At 42.8% G+C, this 20331-nt stretch overlaps 1 protein-coding gene across 1 annotated transcript in view; it reads right to left on the bottom strand.

Moving 5' to 3' along the window:
* Positions 1–9406: 9406 nt before the first annotated feature.
* Positions 9407–20331, bottom strand: part of LOC137524814 (queuosine 5'-phosphate N-glycosylase/hydrolase-like) — a 38188-nt gene continuing 27263 nt past the window's right edge. The window contains exon 5 of the mRNA XM_068245142.1: positions 9407–10106. Coding sequence (XP_068101243.1) covers positions 10015–10106 — 92 coding nt within the window. The 3' untranslated portion in view covers positions 9407–10014. The remainder of the gene's footprint in view (positions 10107–20331) is intronic.

Below are 20331 nucleotides of genomic sequence, written 5' to 3'. Positions count from 1 at the left end.
TTTCTCTCCCTCTTCTCCACTCCCCTCAGAACCAGAGAAGGAAGCTAAAGACCATTGGTCTCTCTGCAGTAATGGGCACTTTGCCTCTATAAATGTAAACTAGGGAGTAGATGGTGAATATTATAAATCCAGTGCTGGTAAAATAAGAAGAATCCTTTTGGTTTCTTCTCATAATCACAAATCACAGAAAACTGCATTTTCTTGAAATAATTCTTAAATTATGTGAACTATTTAAAGTGAATGGGAACCGCATTTTAAAAAAATGAAGCAAATACTTACCTAAGGGCGTGTTCTCATCTGAGCGGGAATCGCGCGATTCCCGCACGCGGCAAACCGCTAGCGGTTTTGCAAAAACTGCTACACAATTTAGCGAGTGGCAGTGTTCAGTGTTGTTATCGATAACCGCAACCGCGCTGCATGCAGCGGTTTGCCGGCGACGAGCGTTCTGCGATTAGCGATCGTGATTAGCGTGCTAATGGCGACCACTCCACAGCCGCCGCAGTGTCCAGTGAGTTTTCCGCGTTAATCGCCGGCGTTTTGCGATTAAGTGTGAACGGGCCCTAAGGAGAGGAAAGGCTCTGGGTCGTATAGAGCCTTCTGTCTCCTCTCTCGGTGCTCTCTATCCTGTGTTGGCTCCCCTCCCCCCCCCCCCCCCGTTTCAATCCCCAAACAAAAGGGTATTTGGAAGTCTTCGGGAGCCCTGTCCACCCGAAGATGTGCGGCTCCATACTGCACAGGTGTAAGCGTGCAAGAGGGCGTGCTTGCGCAGTACAGGGCCGCCCTTCTTCAGGAGCACTCGGCTCCCTGAAGACTTCTGAAGCCTCCTTCGGCCGGGTAAAGCAGTATTTGACTAAATTAGTCAAATACTGCTACCGGGCGAGCCAGCACTGGAACGAGGGGACCAGGAGAGGAGCGGGAAGGCTCTATAGGACCCAGAGCCTCCCCTCTCCTTGGGTAAGTATCTGTCTCATTTTTTTAAATGCGGTTCCCATTCACTTTAATTTCATATAATGCAATGTTATGACAGTATACAACATGCAGTGATGTCACAGTATCATGGGGTTGATTCACAAGAGGCCGATAATACCGGTGCCCACCGCACCGCAATGTTACCAGCCTGTACTGAAAATAGAAACACTTGTTGCATCTATAGCCCGACGAGTGTTACTGTAGCAGTGCACCATGCAATAGGAAGTAGCATGTGCTACACTACTACCATACTGCTCCTACATTGTGTAAGTGCATTGCTACGGTAATGCTCATTGTGCTATAGGTGCGCAATATAATCGAATTATCACATCCGAGAAAAATACTCTACAGTTAACCACCCTGGTGTTCTATTAAGATCGCCAGGGCGGCTGCGGGAGGGTTTTTTTTTTTTATTAAAAAAAAACTATTTCATGCAGCCAACTGAAAGTTGGCTGCATGAAAGCCCACTAGAGGGCGCTCCGGATGCGTTCTTCTGATCGCCTCCGGCGACCAGAAGTAACAAGGAAGCAGCCTTCCTTGTTTCGCTTACCTCGTCACCATGGCGACAAGCGGAGTGACGTCAGCCGACGTCCTGACGTCAGCCGCCTCCGATCCAGCCCTTAGCACTGGCCGGAACTGTTTGTTCCGGCTACGCTGGGCTCAGGCGGCTGGGGGGACCCTCTTTCGCCACTGCACGCGGCGGATCGCCGCGCTACGGCGGCTGGCAAAGTGCCGGCTGCGTGTGCTGCTCTTTATTTCATGCAAATCGGCCCAGCAGGGCCTGAGCGGCAGCCTCCGGCGGTAGTGGACGAGCTGAGCTCGTCCATACCGCCCGGCTGGTTAATGGGCACCTTTTCCGCTCCTTGCATATACCTTGACCTGGAAAAATCTAATTAGTAAATATGGACTAAAGTTAACCATTTCTAAACTCTAAACCAGGCTTGTTTAAACCATACCTAATGCTGGGTACACACTGAGATTTTCTGGTCGATTTACTGTCAGATCGATTATTTCCAACATGTTTGCTTTCCGATCGATTTCCGAGCATTTTCCGATCGGTTTCCTATTAAAGTGCACGGAAATCGATAGGAGAATGCTCAGAAATCGATCGAAAAGCAAAAAAAAAGATCGATACTCAGAACGGACATGCTGGAAATAATCGATCTGGCAGGTAAATCTGCCAAAAAAAATTGTATGGTGTGGATCCAGTATTACACTACAGTCCAACTGCAGAGGAAATGTCATTTATGCCTGGTACACACCATGCAATTTCCCATTAATTCGAGGTGTCGAATCGATAATTCCAAATAGGTCAAGATTCCGATCGATTTTCCAATCACTTCTGCACAAAATCGATTAAAAAAAAAACAGATGTATTTTATAATTTTGACCAGTCGATCTGACAGAAAATTGCAGGATGTTTACTAGGCATTAAAGTCCTGGATTCTTGGCCCTTACAGTGAAGAAAAAAAAAATCATAAGTTGCAGGAAATGGGACTGTACAAACATGTATATCTCACTGTTTGTTACATGTCATTTAATGTACTTACATGGCTTGTATAACATAACTCTGCAGAATTCAATAGGGCATCATTTTTGGTCACCAAGTTCAAGAACTTTGCTTTTGTAATTAGAAGGCTTATTATGTATTGCTTCTGAAAAGATTGAATCTTTTGACTGTGATAGCTTTTTTCAAACTAGTGTTAATTCTTGGCACTTTTGTACCAATTGCCACATTTATAAAGTGCTGTTCAGAACTGATCACCACTTTATAAAAGTACTCAATGTACACCACCTTAATGGTGCTGAACAACATGGGGAACAAGGGAGTGCAGTGGTGTTAACTTTACACATTCTGTTAGGGCCCATTTCCACCATCTCGCATGTGATTTGAGTGCAGTTGCTGATGTGCGTTTTTAATGCGAATTTGTGAAAATGCATGCATTTTTATGTGAATTTTAAATGGAAGTTTTTGCATCCAATTTTTAATCTCCATAGCAACATGATATAACTGACTACACAGGAAACAGGAAGAACCATGTTAGATTAAAAAACATCGAAAACGATTGGATTTGCATTGGCATGTGGGACCAATGACTTTCATTACATGCAAATCGCATGCGGAATAGAACAGATTACAGAAAACGCATTCAATGGAAACTAGTTAGTTGAACTTGCATAAGTGTCAGTACTAATGTGAGTTTTCGCAATGCGAACTCACACTCAATGAAATCTGGCCATTTGCGGCAATGAAAGTCGATGGGCCACTTTTCAAATAAGCATCACAGCTACAACTTACACTTGGTGTGTAGAAGTAATTGTAACTTCTAAGGGCCCATTTCCACAATGAGCAAATGTCTGTTTTTTTTCCCACATCGTGACAATTAAATGTTAAGGAAATGCTTTTGGCTTGTTTCTATTGCTTGCAAATTTTTGTTTGCATTGCGGGAAAAGAAATGACTGTGTGCTGCATTATTTTCACATGCTACACTAGTTTGCGCCCAAAATACGCATAATGATTCTCAATGACTCCACATGTGAATTGTGCATATGTTTTACAAAGGAAAAAGAAGTACGGTATATGCTAGGCTACGGAAATTTGCAGAAAATTTGGGTGGTTTTTTTTCTGTGTGAAAATTCTCACTCAGATCTTTACATGCAAAACACAATCCTGTAGTAGTAATGAGGCCTTATACTGGTGAGTGGGCCCCTGTTGGCCAGTTTAGTGGATATTTGGTACTGCAGTCCTCCACCTTTTGAAGCTTTTTATTTGTCTTCTTGCTTAAAAAAGCACAATACATTCCATTTAAAGGGACACTTAAGTCAAACAAAAAAAGAGTTTGACTCACCTGGGGCTTCCAATAGCCCGCTGCAGCTGTCCGGTGCCCTCGGTGTCTCCCTCCGATCCTCCTGGCCCCGCCGGCAGCCACTTCCTGTTTCGGTGACAGGAGCTGACAGGATGGGGACGCGAGTGATTCTTCGCGTTCCTGGCCACAATAGCGCCATCTATGCTGCTATAGCATATATCTTATACCATATAGCAGCATAGAGGGTGCTAATGTGTCTGGGAACGTGAAGAATCACTCGCGTCCCCAGCCTGTCAGCTCCTGTCACCGAAACCGGAAGTAGCTGCCGGCGGGGCCAGGAGGATTGGAGGGAGATGGCAAGGGCACCGGACAGCTGCAGGGGGCTATTGGAAGCCCCAGGTGAGTCAAACTCATTTTTTTTTGTTTGACTTAAGTGTCCCTTTAAGCAACCAATGAAGAGCACTTGTAGGGCATGTACCCTTATTGCATTTCCCCTGATAACAGCTACCAACTGTACATACGAAATGCACAATAAATTGGGTAGCACAGAAGGCAGTAATATTTGCTGCAAACTGCCATCCCTGTGAATTGGTCCTAGTTTCACTTTGCATTTTACTGTGCAGCAAAGTATGTAGACTTGGGTGAAATATTCAGACTGTAGTTTAGATTTATGTCTGCATCTCTGAGAAAATAGGCATTGGTGGGGAAATCATGCTTTCACCTTACTGAAGACTGAAGAGAGTGTGCCTATGCTTTCCCATGGGATCTATTTAGATTCATTCAATGGGTACTGTTGTAGAATTTCTATTTGACAACTGTAACTTGAGATTCGCAATGCGTCAATTCTAGGTCTCACACATTTTGAAGAGCAGATACATTTTTCATGATGGAGAGCAGAACTACCCCTGAAGGGCTCCTAGGGGACTTGTGAACATTGTTCAACTTCTCTCTCCACAAAAGAAATTTTACGGTTTGAAAGTGATGGTAAAGTTGCTTGGCAATAACCATTTATGTACGTTTGTGTGTATGTTAGACACAGAGAATATAGTTATATTTTCCACCTACAACTCCCATTTCTTTCAAAGCTTACATAAATCAGTCTTGCAATACAAGTCATGGAGCAGGATTGGTTTTTCACAGTTTCCGCAGCAACTTATTTACAAAATTAACATTATTTCAACATAAATTTTCTTTGCTGGTTAGTTAGGCGATGCCCATTTTACTGCACAAAGGCCTTCTCTGGTGTGCTACTGGCTAATAAAGGGTGTGATATTCAGAAGGAGAAGAACAAACTTTCAGCTCATGGAATATTCGTCAAGCATTGATTTTATTTCTAGCAATGTTCTGTTTTGTTACACTGTTTACTTTATATATTCAAGCATGCAGGGGAATAAAACAAAGTAAACACTGCTTTACTTCTCTGTACACTAGGGTGATAGTGACTATTTCAGTGTTCATGCAGGATTATGTACATTTTTAAGCAAATATATGTAGCTTGAAAATGGACCAATCAATTTAAACATGGTGGAACTTGATTGGTCCATTTCCATTTTCAAGCTGCATAGATTTGCATGAAAATGTACATAATCGCACATGAACTCGGAAATATTTGCATCTCATTGATCATCCCTACTGTACACCTCTGTCCATCAATCACACCCCAAGTGTTTAGTTTAGGTGCTAAGAAGAGCTGGCCGGGTGAGCTGCTAATAACTTTGAGTTCATAAAAATGTTATGTTAATTTTATGCAAAGTTATGCGGCTTGGAACAGTGACTGATGCTTGGCTACGATTGTTCCAGTTCTAAGCGAAATAAGATGCACCCAAAGTCTGCATCAACTCAAAATGATCAGCATGTCACAAGCCATCTCCAGTGATGAGGAGCATTGCTGCTTTGTGGGCTTGCACGCTTCTACAGGCTCTCTGCTTTCTATGGGGACTAGTAAGCTGGGTCTTGCCCCGTTTGGCTGGGATATAGCAGTTTAGTGTAGCCTATCGGGACCAGTGTGTTTTTGTTCTTTTTTTTTTTTTTTTTATCGTTGAGGGTCGGAAGAATTCATTATATTAAAGATCACATTATCGGTGCATGTCAGACAATATTTATAACTGTCTTACTGGAAGCTGGTAAATGCTGTTCACTGTTGTTGAAATGTGAAACTTAGTTGCTGTTAACAAATGTAAATATCTATGACAGAGTAAAAGAAATATTTTAATTCATTGTAAATAGAGATGTACAAATTTCGGAATCATCCAGAATATCTATACTATGTTAAATAAATATTGTACTGTTTCTGGCTTCACAAGTGTCTTTTTTTTTTTATAAGACGTATGTGATCATATAGGGGCTCCATGGAGAGGAATGAAGAGAAACTTACGTTAGACTGCTCTGGGGACACTTAATTAAGAAATTGCTACTTTTCACTAAGGCTGGGTTCACGTTGCACCAGATGCACAACTCTGTGTTCTCAGCATGTCTGCTCAGGATATACTGTGGTCCATTGCAGGGTCCGTCGCCTCATTCACATACGCACCATTGTGAATGTGGTACCTTGCTGTCACCATCTGTTCATTCCACCTGCCACCGACACATTCGGTTCCATCCCTGCTGCTGCCGCCATTGCTTCCCTTGTTTACTACAGGGGAGAAGCACTCGTATATAAATCGGAGCCCTGGAAGAAGCATTATGGGGATTGCAACTGACCAATGGGAATAATCCCTTCACCAGGGAGGATTCTCCTTGGTCCACCACTCAGTGAAACAATGAGAATTCCCCCTGAGGAGAGAGGATTCCCATTGATCTCTTGCAATTCACTGGCGAGCTCCATGCTTCTGCCAGGGCTCTGATCTGTATACCAGCTTTCCTCTCATGCAGTGGGCCTGAGTGGCAGCAATGACAGCAGCTGGTGGGCTGGCAGTGACAGAAGACAGGTGAGTGAAGTAGCGAATTGTATCTGGTGACCAGCCTAGTGAGAGCTGACACTGTCCATTCTCATATGCTTCCACTAGTACCGTCACTCAGTATTGCACTGTGTTGGTGTTCTGGAATAAACGTGCACTGCACAACCTTCAGTTCCACTCATCGAAGCTGAAGGAATGCCAGTTTAGTGGATATTTAGTACTGCAGTCCTCCACCTATGAAACCCAGATCACCAGGGAATGAACTCTTTTGTTCCGTGAAGAGTAAAAAAAAAAAGGGGGGGGGGGGAGTGGGAAGATCTGATTTTTTTTTTTTCTTTTGTAATTAGGCTTCTTAGAGATGTATTTACTGCAACAGTAAAGCTATACTTTTTTTTTCTTATAAAACATTACAATATTTAATTTTCTTAGTTTAGTATTTTTCCAAGCAGACCAATGTGAACAGATCTCATTGGTTTGCATAGAATCTGTTAGCATGTGTGAAGATCCATTCCATTCTGCCCCGATAAATTGAACATTTTTTTATCGCAGTGTAACCCCAGCCTAAAGCCTGGACCTGCCCCTTTTAATAGTTTATATGTTATGAAAAAAGGTGCAAATTTGTACACCACACCTGTCTTTAGTGCATACAGTTGAGGCCAAAATTATAAGTCGTCCCCACCCCCCACCCTTATGAAATTAGACAACTCTCTTGAGTTAAAACAATGTCCACTAAGTTTAATTAGGATGTTTTATTGATACACTGAGCTGAAACAAGAAAGGGCAAAAATGAGAAATCCAAAATTATTAGCCCTCTGGCCATTAATGGTCAATCTTGTATCCTCTTTGAGCCACGACTGACAACAATCTCTTAGGCCTGGTGCACACCAAAACCCGCTAGTAGATCCGCAAAACGCTAGCAGATTTTGAAACGCTTTTTCTTATTTTTCTGTAGCGTTTCAGCTAGCATTTTGCGGTTTTGTGAAGTGTTTTTGGTGTAGTAGATTTCATATATTGTTACAGTAAAGCTGTTACTGAACAGCTTCTGTAACAAAAACGCCTGCAAAACCGCTCTGAACTGCCGTTTTTCAGAGCGGTTTGCGGTTTTCCTATATTGATTGGAGGCAGAAACGCCTCCGCAATCCACAAAATGCCTCACCCCGAGAGTATGCGTTTCAGCAAAACGCCTCCTGCTCTGGTGTGAACCACCCCATTGAGATACATTGACCAAGCGTATCCGCAGCCGCAAGCGACGCCGAAAGACCCGCTCGGTGTGCACCAGCCCTCCGGGTAGTCTTTTACTAGGTTAGCACGGGTCTCCTGATGGATTTTTGGCCCATTCTTCCATTGTAAACTGTTCTAGGTGGTCCAAATTGCATGGTTTCTGAGCATGGACATTCACTTTGAGCACCCGCCTCAGATTCTCAATAGGATTGAGGTCTGGGTCCTGTGCAGGCCACTCCAAAATCTTGGTTTTGGTATCACACTGGAAGCATTTCGAATATATTTTTAGTCGCTTTATTGTTATTGGCATTATAATTAAGCACAGAGCGGCTCTAGGGTGATTCTTTATGGGAGAGTAGTGACTACTTGAAAGAGCAGACAATCTCTGATACCCTTTTTTTTTTTTTGTTTTACCTCTCAACTTCTGAAGACCAGTTACAGCCATTCATGATGTGCACGTTGCCCTGCATGTCATGTACTGCAGCACATTAGGAGTGAGCCGCTTATCATGGAAAGACATACTGTAGTTATATTACTCTCCAGAGCTGGATCTGTGATAGCATGACTGATGCACTATAACTCTATTGAACATATTAGTTTGATTAGATTTGCGATGCAAGTGAAGTGTGGTCCAGTGTTAGCTGAGGAGCAGAAATGCAGACATCAAACCAACAAATGTTGATTCCGGTGAAGAAACGTAATGTTTTCGAAAGCTATTTGCGATCAGACTTTATAGTTACACTTTTTTGCTTTAAATACAGTATTTAGGTAATAATGGGAAGGACAGGTAACTTATTAGAACCTGACCTCTCTGCTGTAACAAGTACATTATGTGACCCTTCTTTTCTGGATAATAATAAATATAATAATCCGAACATTTATATAGCACTTTTCTCCTGTTGGACTCAAAGCGCTAAAGAGCTGCAGCCACTGGGATGTGCTCAGGAGGCCACCCTGCAGTGTTAGGGAGTCTTGCCTTGAACTCCTTACTGAATAGATACTGACCCTAGCCAGGATTCGAACCCTGGTCTCCCATGTCAAAGGCAGTGCCTTTTAACCAGTACTCTATTCAGCCACTGCAATGTCATGGATCCACCCTTGAATGGGGTGCTGATATTGATGGTCTTCAGTCAAAGTGACAGTAACTGGTTAAATTACATTATTACATATACTATTCTACCGAACATTCCAGAGAACTAGTAGCTCTTCCATAACAATCACAAATGTTCAATTTCCTCCTTAAAGTGTACCTGAAGTGACATGTAGTGCTAGCCCTACTTAGAAATTGTCTTAAGTCCCTTTTTGTTTTCCAGTACAGGAAGAATTAGCTTGTGGGATTCAGTCTGGTTTTCCTGAAATGTAAATAGAAGCCAAGATAGTATGTGAAAGTGTGAGCAAGGTTTCGGATAAGATTTTAGTGCTGGAAAGTTCAAAGGGACATTACTCCTGTTTGTTTTGAAGATCATCAAGGCATATTTGTCTGAAAATGAAGCACCATCTCAAAAACGATCATTCTTAACAACATTCCATTTAATATAACAGACAGGTGAATTCAACTTTGGATCCTATTTGACTTTTCTGGATTGGCTGGATGAAGTGGGTGCCGACAACATAAATTCTAACCTGTGAGAACGAACTGTGCATTACTCACCTGCTGCCATCCATTTGAGTCCTTCGTTCCACTGGCACCTCTGTTTGGGTCCTTTGCACCAATGAAATGCTGTATGCCCCATTAGAAGCATCAAGCTACAATTGGTTTGCAATAGATCAATGGGAATCGCTCATCCCCAGGAAGATTCTCATTGGTTCACTGAGTGGTGGATCAATGAAAATCCTCCTTGGTGCTCAGGGAGTATTCCCATTGCTCTTTTGCAAACCAGTTGGAACCTGATCCTTCCGATGAGGCTCTGGGATCTGTGTACTGGTGTTTCTTTAGGTACCAAGCAGGTGACTGGTAAGTGTGAAAGTGGAACGGAAAGACCAGATGAAAAGCTGATGCCCAATGTAACAATCTGCTCAGTTTTAGGGCCAGTTCACATTGGCATTTTTGGGGAAACCTCTGTGAAAATAGTTCCGTTCTGTGTCCCCATCCCTGCCAGTGTGTTTTCAGGCTCCATTTCTCATTGCCCCCAGTGCAGTGCTTCATCATCCGTTTCCGTTCCGCTGGGCTCCATGGACCAGAAAAATCGCAGAAGCGCCAAACTCCCTAAGACTGAGCATAAAAAATATGGGCTAAATTCTTTGTTACTTTCACTTTCAGTAAAACACATTCAAATAATCCTCTCATAAGTTTATTTTCACTTCAGGTTAGCTTTAAAGTTTTTTTCACATAACTGTGCACACAGCTTGACCTTCAAGTAGAGAGAGGCTCTGAGAACCATTCAGCCTGCTGAAGGCTCACACAGAAATTATCAGTGGCACTCGCACCGTGTTCCGCTAGGGGGTGTGTGCAAAGTTTCTGTCTGTTGGCTTGTTGTGAGCTGGCTTGTGTTCTTAGCTCTTTACTGGTAGGAAGCCCTTTCACCCTATAGAAGAGGAAGCAACAGTTTCATGATTGTCAGAATACTGATTTGTTCATAGGAATAGATAAAATGCAGCAAAACAACCTACCCACTCTCACTGTGTGAATCAGCAGCAGATTTGGTCACCCATCTGGGAGTGGCTGCTACACAAATTATCCCTCAGTGAGTGGCTGCTGCACAATAAATGGGTGATGATTACTCCTCAGCAATTTGCTGCTACATAAATGATGAGCCTTCAGTCACTGGCTGCTACAAAAACTGTTTTAGGACACACTCCACCACACCCTTAGGGCTTTTTCAGTTTAACTTTTAAAGTATGCTTTAAACCCTTGTTTAGCTGTCTATTGCGGAGGTCAAGCAACCCATCGGTTGCAAAATAAGGCAACCAAATGGGGGCATTAATAACCATAAATGTGTCAGCAAATGACACACGGACACGGCGTCCAGGGCCGGCTGCCACTGGCTCGGATGCACATGCAGGTGGTCTTTGCAAATGCTGGATGCTTGCAGCAGAAACAGGACTACTTCTGTACTACTTCTGTGCTGTTTCTGTAATAAAGCCCTTTACCCTCCTGTTGCACTGAACCAGTTGCACAGCATGAAGGTGACTGGAGAAGTTATGACAGGGAAGTTGAGTGCCATCCACATAGGGAGAACTTTCATGCTGATGAACAAGTAGCGACTATTTTCAACTTGATTTGTATTATAAACTAGGTATAGCAAATCTATGTTTATTACATTATGTAGATATTTGGACAGTTGTCCAAATATCTACATAATGTAAGAAACATAGATTTGCCATACCTAGTTTATAATACAAATCAAGTTGAAAATAGTCGCTACTTGTTCATCAGCCTGAAAGTTCTCCCTATGTGGATGGCACTCAACTTCCCTGTCATAACTTCTCCAATACTCCAGAAAGATATTTTTCTTAAAGAGAATCTGTATTGTTAAAATCGCACAAAAGTAAACATACCAGTGCGTTAGGGGACATCTCCTATTACCCTCTGTCACAATTTCGCCGCTCCTCGCCGCATTAAAAGTAGTCAAAAACAGTTTTAAAAAGTTTGTTTGTAAACAAACAAAATGGCCACCAAAACAGGAAGTAGGTTGATGTACAGTATGTCCACACATAGAAAATACATCCATACACAAGCAGGCTGTATACAGCCTTCCTTTTGAATCTCAAGAGATCATTTGTGTGTTTCTTTCCCCCTGCATCTCTCATGCACTGAAGTTTCAGGCTGCTCTTTTCTTCCTGCAAACAGCTTTGCCCTTGTCTGTAATTCCTCACTATGTGAAAGCCCAGCCAGCTCAGAGGACGATTTATCCAGCTTGTAAAAGAGAAGAGAGAAGCTGCTCCAATCTAAATAACACACAGGCAGTGTGCATAGAGGGGCCTGGAAGGGGGAGTTCATAGCAGAACCACAACACTGAAGAACTTGGCAGCCTTCCAGACACAGGCTGACAAGTCTGACAAGAGAGAGATAAGTTGATTTATTACAGAGACTGTGATAGTACAAAGTGCTGCAGTAAGCCAGAACACATTAGAATAGCTTTTGGAACTTGTAGGATGATAAAAAAACAGGATGCAATTTTTGTTACGGAGTCTCTTTAAGAAACTATTGTTAGATTAACTATAGTTACAGATTACCCAGCAAGCTCATGGTGAACCAGAACTCCTAGGAGTGTGTAAGGGGCTACAAAGGACCAAAAAACCCTCTTATGGTAGGTACACACGATGCAATTTTCTGACAAATTTACTGTCTGATTATTTCCAACGTGTCCAATCTGATCTCCTATCGATTGTTCAATCGATTTTCAGTTCACTTTTATGTAAAATTGTTAAAAAAATCAACCATTACATTCATTAAAACCGTTCTAAGAAGTGGCCACTAGATGGCCTTAAAGTGCTGTAGACTAAATCACCCATAGAAGTTGGTGAAATAAATACATTCTTCTGCTTTAAAAGATTTTGAGTCAATGAAAGAAACATTCCAGAACAGTGGAACACAATTTGAAAAATACAACATAAAAATTACAACAAAGCGTGAAACAGAATTATCTTGATAATTCCAGAGAAATACATCTAGGTATCATACCACAAGGAAAATAAGAAAAATAAGGTATCAAAGGTCTACAGGTTATGAGGTTTTGTAAAAAAAAAAACGTGAGGAGACAGGAGCATCGTAATAATTAAAAATCAAGAGAGCAGTTAAGTATTCTACTCAAACTGAAGAGCTTTATGTCTAGTTTCTGATTTTTCAGGGAGGAAATTGAGACCATAAGTGGGAACGCAGAGGAGAATTTAACCAGACAAACCACATATCCAAAAAACGAATCAAAATCATCTAGAAGATAACTAGTCAAATATTTGTTTAGGCATAAAAGGTTTATTTTTGAGATGATCAAATTCCAATCAATATCAACCAAGTGATAACCAGTTGGCTGCTATGGAAATTCTAGTGGAAGCAAAAAAAGATTTGAAGTAATTTATTCTCTAAGTGACTTAAATAAGGAATATTTAAGTTTAACAATGCATTTTTCAGATCAGGTAGTATGTGATTATGAAAAAGAATGCTGGCCATTCTGTAAACTCTGGACCAAAAATGTTTTACTATTGGGCACGCCCACCATAGGTGCATGAAAGTTCCTAGTGTATGACAGCCTCTTGAACAATTTGGGTCAGAACCGTTTTTAAATTTAGATCTTATGACATGGGTCAAGTAGGTAAAATATAATACCTTAATGGATGTTTCTATAAGACTAACGTTACACGAACATTTAGTTGTGTTCACCCAAATTTTTTCCGATTGGTCAAGAGACAACGTGGAGCCTAGGTCTGATTCCCATTGGGATTGTGCTCTGGTCAGTTACCCCTGGTCCGTAGAGACCAATGAGTTATATATTAACGATATAATCCTATGAATGAGATAAGTTATTCCTTTCTAGGAAACCAAGTTTGGGAGAAATAGATGAATCAAATGTTTTGATGAAATTTTGTGTATACGTATACCTAGGAAATTCCCTATTGGGAATGTCTAAGGTATCTTTCAAATACATGAATGATTTCAGTCTCCCATTCAAAAACATATCCAACCATTTTGAAATGTTAGAGGGAGTCAACCATGAGAATTGTTTAGATAATAAACCGGGTTTAAAATCTGGGTTCCCAGTTATTGGGGAAAGAATGGAGGGATCCGAACACCATTTGTATTTAAGTTCTAAACCATGTTTTCAGTGATTATTTATTGATTGTATGGGAAGATCTTAGTATCTGCTTTGGAATTTGTTGTAGCCATACTATATCATTCAGTAGGGAAGGACTAATAAAGCTGTTTTCAGTCTCAACCCATTTAGGTTTCTCTGCTTGGAAAATATTAGAAATTAATTGAGCTACTCTGGCAGCTTCGTAATATTTCAGTAAGATGGGAATACCCAACCCACCCAACTTAAGTTGTCTATACATCATTTTTTTTGGAATTCTAGCGTTAGAATGACCCCAAACATACTTCAAATAAATACATTCTTAACCACTTCCGTACCAGCAGTTTCTGCCCCTTAAGGACCAGAGACTGCTGTTATGGTAAAATGGCGCCTCCTGACGAATCGCTACACATACCCGCTGCACTCGCTGGTCATGGCGCTGCCCCATCGCTGCAGGCTCCTCTCTCTGCCATCTCTATGACTGCAGAGTGCTGACAGCCAGTCAGGAGCCACTCTCATTGGCTCCTGATGCGGTCTATCAATGGGAGCCAAAATGATTGGCTCTCCATGATCACGCAATCAGGAGCCAATGAAAGCGGCTCCTGACCTGCTTACAGAGCTCTAGTCTGGTTCAGAGCGGTGAGATCAGTGGTAATGGTGGAGACACCCGATTCATTGCAATGTTGAATCTACGTCCAGTCAGGGCCGCTCGATTTGTACTGCGTCAGTCCGGAACTAGTTAAGCTAAGTACTGTAACAAACGCTGGAGAGGCAGCCGCGGTGAACAGCGCTACCACCGCACCTGCCTCCAGTTCCCTGTCTAGCAATGCATCCGTGCCTCAGGCGTCTAGCACGCCGAGGACGGGTCTGTCAGTTGCACATAGGGTTGCCTTGTCACGTGCGCGCGCGCACAGACAAGACCTTTATGCGGGGAGGAGGTGCGTCAGCTGACCGGCTGGTCGGCTGACGTCAGAGGAGACGCTCGCTGCTCCTCATTGGTTGATAGGAGAGGGCATGCCAGAAGGGTCTCCTCTGCTTCATAAGCCTAGCTGATTCACATGCAACTTGTCTGCTGTTGCGAATACTTGGTGTTAGCGCTCAGACCCTTAGATAGTTCCGGTGGGCTTTGATCCGGGAGGAAACCGGCGATTTCACACAAGATAGGAATTATTTGATAGCCTTAACGATTATTACATTATTGTGTTATTATTTGTGTATGACTCTGGCTCGTTCTGACTACTCTTCTGCTCAGTGATTCTGTACCTCTGCCCATCTGACCTTGCTGCCGACTGTGCCTGTTTATATCTTCCTGTCTCTGCCTTCCGATTTTGTACTGCATCTGTCTGTCTGTTGCCAAACCCAATCTGTCTGACCACTCTACTCTCACCGGAGGGCCCTTGACTCTGGTGAGAGGCGCTGTACTGTAAGTGCCCACCAGCTCCTCTGGTGAGGTATTGCTAAACCTATCAGTACTACTGTTGGACCAATCACTCATTGCATTTGTTGTCACATCAACTTCTTATATACCAGTATTCTAGGTGATTCTGCAGATCACCTTATAATCACGTATATATCTGCATTATAGGTGATACTGCAGATCATCTAATAATCAGAATTCTGTTCTTTGCTGACACAAATCGTTACAAGTACACACCTGAGATAAACGTCTTTGGAAAACGAAAAATAAAAGATCAATTTTACCACCTTCCATGTAGTAGGAGAGCATACCTACACAGTCAAACTGTCAAGAGGTTTGTCAGGGAGGTTTGAAAGACTGATCTTTCTAAAGATGCTGTACACATGCAAAAGTTTAGTTCCTGCAAAATTCATTCATAGTCTATGATATCTGGAGATTTGCAGATCAGATCCACCGGGATAGATCTGAAAGATTGAGAGATGAATATCTTTGGTCTGGCTCTTTTGAGGTCTTTTGTGAACTTTTTTTTACAAAGATTATCTGCAGACTTGATCTTTGATCTCTCACTTTCCAAAGATTATCTTGTGTGAACCCAGCTTTAGTATTCAAAATCTGTTAACTCTCATACTACATGGAGGTAATAAGGCCCGTACACTCTCAACAAAACTGACTGATTGTCGTCCGACTTTAGTCCGGTTTAGACTATTGGACGACAATCAGGCGTGTGTATGCGTGCAAATGACTTGATGAGTGACTGATAACAGGCGTTGCGCTCGATCCAACTGTCAGATCTATGTTGGCCTACGTTCGCCTACGTTTGCCTGATATTGTGCAGTTGATCCGTGTGTAAAAGTCCTTTGAACAACTGTTAATAGCCTTGTACTTGTTTTCAATGTGTAGTCCGTTTTTCTGCTATCGTGCGCAGTATGTAAATTAGTTGGTCGTTTGTCCATCTGGATGTGTGGACATACAGTTTGTGCGGTACGTCAGGTCGTGCGTGTCGTCTTGTGGTCATTTGCACGTTGTGTGCTTGTTGAACGTGTGAATGTAGCTGTAACATTGGTCTTTGATCTTTCATTTTCCAAAAACTTTTATCTGATGTGTGTGCCCTGCTTAAAGGGGAACTTCAGCCTAAACAAACATACTGTCATTAAATTACATTACTTATGTTGATTAAAATAGATCGGTAATATAATCTCTTACCCACTCTGTTTTAAAAGAACAGGCAGATGTTTGTGATTTCATGGGGGCAGCCATATTTTTGGTTGAAAGGAGGGGACAGGGAGCATGAGACACAGTTACAACTGTCCTGTGTCCTGATCAACCCTCCCAGCTGCATGCGCTAGGCTTCAAATCTCAAATTCAAAAAAATATATATATATTGCTTCAAAGCAGCAGAAGGAGAACAACAACATCAGAAATCCCATCATGCTTTGCACAGCATTAGGGGAAAACTGCCCGGGCAGTTTTCTACTGTGCAGCTAAGAATGAGACTTGGGTAACAAAAACTAAGTTCTGATGCTATGAAACTGTTAAAGAAACACCAAGCCTTTTCAGTCCTGCTGAGTAGATTTTTAGTCTGGAGGTTCACTTTAAGCTTAACCCTTTTTACTCCATTGCCACAGCAGCCGGGTGGGTGAGGGAGAGTTAAAACACCAGGCTTATGTCTTCTTCATTGCAGCCGGGCGGTAAGGAGGGTCTCTTATAGGAATAAACCCTCCCTACTGCCCGGCTGCAATGAAGAAGACAGAAGCCTGGTGTTTTAACCTTCCCTCACCCATCCACCTGCTGCACTGTTTAGGCTCGGTTTGCTATTTATGCCCATACTTCAGCAGGTCATACACACATCAATTTTCCCTTTCGATTCATGGCAACTTGGATCTGCCAGAAATCTAAAGTGCAGCATGTCTCAATTAGAAAATATTGATGAAGCAAAGGTGTAGGAGCAGAGGTGGCAGATCAACAGCACATAGCTTTACATTGTATCAAACAGTGCAACACTGTGGTTCGATAGTTATAGTTTCTCCACATAAAAGAATATGAACATATAAAGTGAATCTTAAAATAGGTGTTAGAAAATGTAATAAACCCAAGCAAATTCACTTTTCAGATGACCGTTGAGGACATTGCACAGCATGGCAAGAGCAACATACTAACCCCTGTAGTCCAGAACGGGCACACTTATGCACGGAGGCCAGAGCCAAGGGTGACATAACTTTATTGACACTGGCCTCAGAACCAGATGTGTTTCTGCAATCGTGTCTGTCTTTCTCAAGGCTTTTTGCTCTGACAGTTGTCATCTTTTATACCATCCATGATCTTAGCACATTCAGCTCTTGTTTGTGCTTCATCTGCTGGCTGGTTCCTGCTAAATCTTATTCATGTACATATGTTCTATACCCTAGATTCGCACAGGGCCGCCAGTGAGTACCCCCAGTATAGATTGCCAGGCATAGGTGCTCCCAATATAGTTGCCTCCAGTATAGGTAGCCAGTATAGTTGCCCCCAGTATAGGTTAGCTAGGTAGGTGCCTCTGGTATAGATGGCCATTATAATTGTCCCCAGTATAGGATATCTAGGTACAGGGCTGCCATCAGGGGACACAGCTATCATTGTAGTTAAGGGCCCCCAGCCCCCCCCCCCCCAACATGGTGTCATTACCTCAGGCCAAAGCAAAGTGGGTGGGGACGCAGCGACGGGGGAGAGTGGGCATAGTGCAATAACTCAACTTCTAGGATCCCCTGCACCGTAGCCTCTGTTTCTACTTCCTTTTCCAGGCGTCCCTTGCATTGGTAACAGTTCCCCCTGTGATGATGTACCCGCTTGTCATCACAGGGGGCGCTAGTATTAAAGCGAGAGTCGCTTGGGAGAGGAAATATACTGCAATTATACTGGCTACCTATATCGGAGACACTTACCTAGCTAATCTATACGGGGGGAAACTATACTGGTTACCTATAGAGGAGGCACCTACCTAGCTATCCTATACTGGGGGCAATTATAATGGCTACTTATACTGGAGGCACCTACCTAGCTAACATAACCTATACTGGGGGCAACTATACTGGCTACCTTTATTGGAGGCACCTACCTATCTAACCTATACTGGGGCAAATTATACTGGCTACCTATACTTCAGGCACCCACCTAGCTATCCTATACTGGAGGCAATTATACTGGTGGCACCTACCTAGCTAACCTATCCTAGGGCAACTATACTGTCTACCTTTACTGGAGGCACATACCTAGCTATCCTATACTGGGGGCAATTGTACTGGCTACTTATACTGGAAGAACCTACCTAGCTAACATAACCTATACTGGGGGCAACTATACTGGCTACCTTTATTGGAGACACCTACCTACCTACCTACCTAACCTATACTGGTGCCAATTATAGTGGCTACCTATACTGGAGGCACCTACCTAGCTATCCTATACTGGGGGCAATTATACTGGCTACCTACAGTGGAGGTACCTACCTAGCTAACCTATACTAGGGCAACTATACTGGCTACCTATACAGGAGGCACATACCTAGCTTTCCTATACTGGGGCAAATATACTGGCTACCTATACTGGAGGCACATACCTAGCTATCCTTTACTAGTGCCAATTATAGTGGCTACTTATACTGGAGGCATCTACCTAGCTAACCTATACTAGGGCAACTATATTGGCGACCTATACTGGAGGCACATACCTAACTATCCTATACTGGGGGCAACTATACTGGCCACCTATACTGGAGGCACATACCTAGCTATCCTATACTGAGGCAATTATACTTGCTACCTATACTGGAAATACTGGAGGCACATACCTAGCTTTCCTATACTGGGGTAATTATACTGGCTACCTGTACTGTAGGCACATACCTAGCTATCCTATACTGGTGCCAATTATACTGGCTACCTATACTGGAGGCACCTACCTAGCTAACCAATACTAGGCCAAATATACTGGCTACCTATACAGGAGGCACATACCTAGCTATTCTATACTGGGGCAATTATACTGGCTACCTATACTGGAGATACTGGAGGCACATACCTAGCTATCCTATACTGGGGTAATTATACTGGCTACCTATACTGGAGATATTGGAGGCACATACCTAGCTATCCTATACTGGGGTAATTATACTGGCTACCTATACTGGAGATACTGGAGGCACATACCTAGCTATCCTATATTGGGGCAATTATACTGGCTACCTATACTGGAGATACTGGAGGCACATACCTAGCTATCCTATACTGGGGTAATTATACTGGCTACCTATACTGGAGGCAGAAACCTAGCTATCCTATACTGGTGCCAATTATACTGGCTACCTATACTGGAGGCACCTACCTAGCTAACCTATACTAGGGCAATTATACTGGCTACCTAGAATCCCCAAAACTATATAGCACCGCTTTTTTATCAGAAGAATTCCTTTATTGGGTCTTACAAAAATACATAAAAAGCTGTATAGTGGCTACGGTCCACCGTTTCAGACCTCCATAGTCCTTGTTCACGCCACACATCGGCTGTGTGGCGTGAACAAGGACTATGGAGGTCTGAAAAGGTGGACCGTAGCCACTATACAGCTTTTTATGTATTTTTGTAAGACCCAATAAAGCAATTATTCTGATAAAAGAGCGGTGCTGGATCGTTTTGGGGATTCTGGATTGTTTACCCGGATGGTACACGGGTGGATCCGCTGCACGCCTGACCCCCGAGTCATTTGAGTGCCTAGTACCTAGCTAACCTATACTAGGGCAACTATACTGGCCGCCAATACATTCGGCACATACCTAGCTATCCTATACTGGTGTCAATTATTATACTTATATACACCTTATATACTGGCTACCTATACTGGAGGCACCTACCTAGCTAACCTATACTAGGGCAACTATACTGGCTACCTATACAAGAGGCCAACATACAACAAAGAAAAGGCCACAGGCCTCAGACTGTGTCCAATCGATCACGGGGAGTCACAGATTACGGTAGGAGCGATATCAAGTCTCCAATGCAATACAGTCCATACACATACAGTCCAATCTGGACTCGACCCTTCTGTGATGAATTTCAGCACTTTCTTGTTGCTGTATAACCACTGTTGAGCTGAAATTCATCACAGAAGGGTCGAGTCCAGATTGGATTGTATGTGTATACCTATACAGGAGGCACATAACTAGCTATCCTATACTGGGGCAATTATACTGGCTACCTATACTGGAGGCACATACCTAGCTAGCCCCCTCGCCCCCCCCCCCCCCCCTTCATTTCTTGTCTAA

This window comes from Hyperolius riggenbachi, chromosome 7 (genome assembly GCF_040937935.1).
Source record: "Hyperolius riggenbachi isolate aHypRig1 chromosome 7, aHypRig1.pri, whole genome shotgun sequence".
Classification (NCBI taxonomy): domain Eukaryota; kingdom Metazoa; phylum Chordata; class Amphibia; order Anura; family Hyperoliidae; genus Hyperolius; species Hyperolius riggenbachi.
The sequence above is the reverse complement of the archived record's forward strand: the minus strand, read 5'-3'. Positions and strand labels throughout refer to the sequence as shown.